The 5564-nt window shown below is 35.0% G+C and overlaps 1 protein-coding gene across 1 annotated transcript; it reads left to right on the forward strand.

Moving 5' to 3' along the window:
• Positions 1-352: 352 nt before the first annotated feature.
• LOC113273584 lies at positions 353-2293 on the forward strand. Its single transcript, XM_026523254.1, has 3 exons — positions 353-833; positions 1143-1249; positions 1836-2293. The coding sequence occupies exons 1-3, from the start codon at positions 530-532 to the stop codon at positions 1935-1937; spliced, it is 513 nt and encodes a 170-aa protein (XP_026379039.1). The 5' UTR covers positions 353-529; the 3' UTR covers positions 1938-2293.
• The last annotated feature ends 3271 nt before the right edge of the window (positions 2294-5564 follow it).

Here is a 5564-nt window from a genome sequence, read left to right on the forward strand (position 1 = left end):
CGCATCGTCATTTGCTCAATACATTACACAAGACAAAATAAAGCAGTGGACAGATATTTAATAGCCCTTTATCAATTTAATCAATCTGATCAAATGTGGGTCCCGATCACGAAGTACTAACGTGTCTAAATAATATACGTACACATGAACAGAATTATACATAGCGTGATGTAGGGTGACAAAACCCATAAAATATCAGCGGAGATGATAATCATGTTGATGTTACAAGTACGTGGCAAGTAATAGTAGTCCAAGGTGTATATATTATAATATGGCGTAGCTGTATCATAAAAATATCTGCTCGAAAATATCTTCCGCAAGCCCACGGAATAAATCTTGAGCATCTCATGAAATCAAAATCAAAACCAGCACCACCTTCTCTCTGTTTCTCGGAGGTTGTAGTATAAGAAGATCTCTATTATTATCATCTCATCAACAACTACAACAACAACAAAGTACCAAAAATCTCTCGAGAAACTCTGAGATATTTTTTTTTCATTCGTTAGGGTTTTGATATTATTGGATCGATATGGCGATGCGACAACAACAACAACCAGGAAGGAGGAGATCAATGGAAGATCATCTGTGCGGGTTATGGACAAATGAGAAACATGTTAATTTCTTGAACTGGATGGAGGATTCTTTTGTTAGAACAATGCTTATTGATCATCGTAACAATAATAATACATATAGAAATAATGATAATGATAAGAACAGTGATTCTCGTACACATCAACTTCTTCGTCTGGATAGATTTCTTCCTGATAGTTCTGAGTCTACTCGGGATTTAAGACGGCAACACCACAAAATCACTACCACTGCTAAATATTCAGGTACATATATATCATAACACAAATGAGATCTCTTAGGGTTTTTTCTATATATCAATATATCTATATGAATTGTGATTTCGTTATTTGTTGGTGTATATGGATAAAAAATATGATGTTGCAAACGAGAATGAGATGATGATCATGTAGATGGCGCATGTTAGAGTTAGTTACATGGTTAGCTAAGCTTGGAATGATATTTAATGACGAAAGTGCCCCTGAGATATTTTGTTTGTGAAAGTTATTGCTTGCAGAATAATAAGTTTGTGAGTTGTTTTTAAAAATCGTTGTTCTGCCTTTTTGTTTTTGCAGTAGTTGATGCGGATCCAGATACAGCGACTTCTGCAAGGGAGGATGAGGAAATGACGTGTTTATCTTTAAGACCCTACGATTCATCTGCATCATCATCGAATGATCAGGTACAAATTCAACAAAGGCACTCCTCATTTACTAGGCGTTTTACAGCAGGAAAAAAATAATCCAGAGTCAGTCCTGTAACCGTTACCGATCCGAGATCGGAAAATTATCAATATACATGAGGCTTGCCTCTTTTCTGAAGAAAAAAAAAATAGGCCTTTTTATCGTTACACTGTCATGTAGAGACCGTGGGGGGCTAATGCCCCCACCTCCAACATACATTTGCTTAACATGAACACGCATAACATCATCTTAAGATATTCATAATGCATTGTGTAGATATTACTGTAAACAATATCAACGGGCATTTTTTTTTTTTTTTGGAAATCGTCTTCCGGGACTTTGTGATGATCACGATTCTGTTTCCAACTCCCTGTTGTTCGAGTTTGGGTTGAACGAAGCTATAGCCTATACATGTAATTTGGATTGAGTGGTTTAGAATTTGTAACACCAGGTGAAGCTATATCACGTAAAGCATTGGAACAGTATTCTACAATAATGCACATGAAAAAGATAATGAGATATTATCTCTTGAATATTATCCGTTGGATTATAAAAAATTCATTTTATATTTTTTTGTTGTTATAGGTGGTCCCACAATTTGGTATGATAAAGGCTGGTGGTGGTGTTGATGATGATGATGAAGATGATAATATGGCGGATGAAGAAGAGGAAGAGAAGAAAGGATAAGCATTAAGTTGCTGTACCAACAAACAACAAAACCAACAGCTATTGAGTCAGTCAGAGGTTACTTTCGGATTCGATTAAATTTAGAGAAAGAGAGAAACTAATTAAGGTCCCATTTTATTAAAATTAAAATTAATTGAGATTTTAATAGTAGTGAATTAATTAATGAGGTGGAGTAATTTGTTAGGATTCCAAACTAATTGAGCAATTGTAATTTGTTAATGAAAGATTTTTTATTTTCTTTTGATGGAAATCTAGTACTACTATTGAGTGATAATGACAATGTGGTTTCATTATTATTTCTTGTTAGATAGTTCATGGTCTAGAATAAATGTACTGTGCTTAGTAAGTACCAGTACTTTAAAATGATGGTCACCGAATAGTGGTTGAAGTTGGAACATTAGAGAATTTTCAGATATTTTTTTTGGCAAGACTATATGGTTTGAACTTTGAACGACTAATACAGGCAGTGGACTTGGTTGAATCGATAAATATCTGAGATTTTTGCTTGTTGCCGACTTTATATCAATTTATCAAGCCATTAACTAGAAAATGTTTTATAGTGTTCAACAATCAATAAGAAGATTATTTTTATTTATTTTTTTGTAAATAAGATATTTCATTCCAGAATAAGACTCAGAATGAATCACGGTTACAAAGGTAGTAGAGCCATCTAATATGGGATTTTGCAAAACTCCAATATTAGATTTATCTACTAAAATTTGCATGAAGCTACAAACTGGTGGGGACTCATCCCATTCCACATTACTGTTTAAAGTTCTAGCGAATTTTGCCAAAATGTCTGCAACTTGATTTCCTAATTTAGGAACATAAAAGAAACCCAAAAAATTATTACACGAATTAACTATTCTGATAGCTTCATTTAGATAAGCTTTGTCACGCCATGGGATATCTACTTGTTACCTTGAATGCAGTTGAATAAACTTGCACAATCTCCTTCAATGCTAAAGTTCCTAATCTGTTTTTCCTTAGCCCAGATAGCTGCCTGCATTACTCCTATATCTTCTGCCTCTTGTGGGTCTTCCCTGGTGTCCTGTTGATTGTCTGCTCTTCCTCCTTCATAATCACCTGCATCATTTCTCAAAATTAAAGCATAAGTAGAAGGAACCATATCTGAGATCCAAGATGCATCCACATTTATCTTTAGGGTATCTGTTGTCGGCGCTTTTCAAATTGGGAGAAGTTTCTTTTTTTGTGCTTGTTTAGTCTTGGAAGAAATTTTTTTCCTAGTAGACCAGAAAACTAAGTGTCTTTGTATTACTAGGGCCAGAGAAGAGACTGATTTAGCACTATTTTCAAAAATTCTATCACACCTTTCCTTCCAGATAAACCACATCTTTGTAAGTAGTAATTCATAAGAGAATATCATTTCTAGGTTGATGAGACCATTGTTTACAAAGATCCAGAATTGTATCAGAGGTATCTAGATTTAGTATGACAGGATTAGGGGCATTGTTCCAAATTTCCTTAGCAAAGGGGCAATGGAATAAAAGATGTTCTATTGTTTCTACTGCTGCATTGCACATTGTACAGCTAGGAGTCACATTCTAATCAAGAAGAAGATAGCTTCCAATTTTAGTTACTACTTATTAAATTACCCTTTTAAGTTTAAGGGGTAAGATCCCTTGACATGGTTAGAGTGATATAATCTTAACATTTTAGCGCCGTTTTTTCTGCCAAGCCCAATCGGCGATGAATTTTAAGTTAATTTTTTTAGTGACATGTTCTTTTTATAGATTTTTAGTTAGTTATTAGCTAGCGTGGTTGATTATCATATTATCATGAGTTAAGAAACGAGTTTAATCCAAGTTGTTATTTTTTATTAACACTTAAAAATTTTAGAATCGACGAGTCTCCGACATAGGTCACCGGTATCATCACCCAGTAACATTGTCATTTTCCTATAATGTATCATGACCCAGTGACTTTATCGCTTTCCTTCTGTGATATTGGTAAATGCGGATTTCAAACTGCTTGGGCCTTGGCCATGTTTATTAGAGAGATGCCAAGTACTAAGGGTGAGCAACAGACGGACGGTTGTGGATTAGGGGTCACCCGCAACCAAACCGTCAAAGTTGCGGATTTGGGAATTCAAACCGTGACCGGCCCAATCACTCGCGGATTTGCCCTCCGCGGATCAGCGGATTTTGCGGGCCGGTTGCGGATTAACCGCGGATTTGATCACAAGACATCAAAAAAAAAAGTACAGAAACAATACTAATTCAGTAATTCAAAAGCAAAAGAGTACTAATTCAGTAATTCAAAAGGCAAACTACGCGAACATAGCCAAACTCTAAATTAAGTTCAATACACACAACTCTAAATTGTTATGTTCATAAAAAGTTCACTGCCATCAAGCCAGGGGATTATAGTTTTCGTTCATCACTGTATAATCCTTCGTCAGTGAATAATCCTTCATGGCCAGCCATGAATCCTCCATCCCTAGGATGCTGAACATTGTAATCCATGCAATAACAGCAGCCATTGTTTTTATCTCCTGCAAGACGAATTTATAGAGTTTCCAACACAAACCGTCATAAATCATAATAGTGTTCTCCAATTGACAAACAAATCAATCACTAAGCAAAACAATGCACCTAATGGTAGCAGTAAGGGATGAGTGAGTCCATATCTACATGTTAAAAATACAAACCTGAAATTGAATTTTTTGGCCCCATGCATCTGCAGCCTCGACAGAACGACCCTAATCTCCATTCAAATGTGTGCTCGCAGATAGAACTAAAACACTCCAGGTAAATGAGAGAGTTCTAATCAAGGAAATTCTTGACATAGGAAGCATTGCTGTAAATTTAGATTTTTCAGAACTTATACAAGGAAACCAAACCTGGAAAAAAAAAACTTGTACTTGGATTAAAGACGTCTTACCATAATTCACTAGTAGTACTAAAAACAAGGCGTGGATTTGAATGAACAAATAGTTCCACAAAAACAATGACATCATCACGAGTTTGAAATATGACATCGTTAACCAACAAGAGAAAAACACAAAGTTCAATTAAACTGGGTATGCAACAAAGATCAATATAAGAAAGATGAGGAGATCCCCTACCTAGAAAAGCTTAGTTTTTTTTTTAATATTCGGAGAAACTTAGACAACACAAATACTTCGAGCAACAAACAATTCAAACTCCACGAATTGATCAGGCAGTCTTTCCTTGCTCCAGATTCGTTTCGGCACGCTTTCTAGTACTAAAAATCATTTTCGCCTTTCCAGTTGAAGTAGTAGTTTCCGAACTTGCACTTAGACAAATCTTAAAAGAAATAACTAGCACGCTGACTAGGATATAGCCAATAATTAACAACACTAATTAAACGAGGACTCACAACAAGCTATATATATAACATATATCATGACTCTGAATTATTTTTTCCATCCCCAAACTTTACTTTTAGTATAACCTAACAAAATTCATTCAAATAACAAACCCTAATCTCCATTCAAATAACAAAATTCATTTTCAAACCAAAAATTAATAAACAGAAACTAAATTTTCAAACCAAACCAACTGTAATATTGGAAGCTTCGGCTACTTATGATTGTTGGTTTTGGCATGCTTTCTTTGGACTCACAAGTTCACATAATGATAT

This window comes from Papaver somniferum, chromosome 4 (genome assembly GCF_003573695.1).
Source record: "Papaver somniferum cultivar HN1 chromosome 4, ASM357369v1, whole genome shotgun sequence".
Lineage (NCBI taxonomy): Eukaryota > Viridiplantae > Streptophyta > Magnoliopsida > Ranunculales > Papaveraceae > Papaver > Papaver somniferum.

Bases quoted from the DNA above. Each gene is read 5' to 3' on its own strand.
- LOC113273584 (XM_026523254.1), top strand. From the start codon at position 530: ATGGCGATGCGACAACAACAACAACCAGGAAGGAGGAGATCAATGGAA. The intron at 834-1,142 runs GTACATATATAT...TTGTTTTTGCAG, and splicing joins TACCACTGCTAAATATTCAG to TAGTTGATGCGGATCCAGAT. The intron at 1,250-1,835 runs GTACAAATTCAA...TTGTTGTTATAG, and splicing joins CATCATCATCGAATGATCAG to GTGGTCCCACAATTTGGTAT.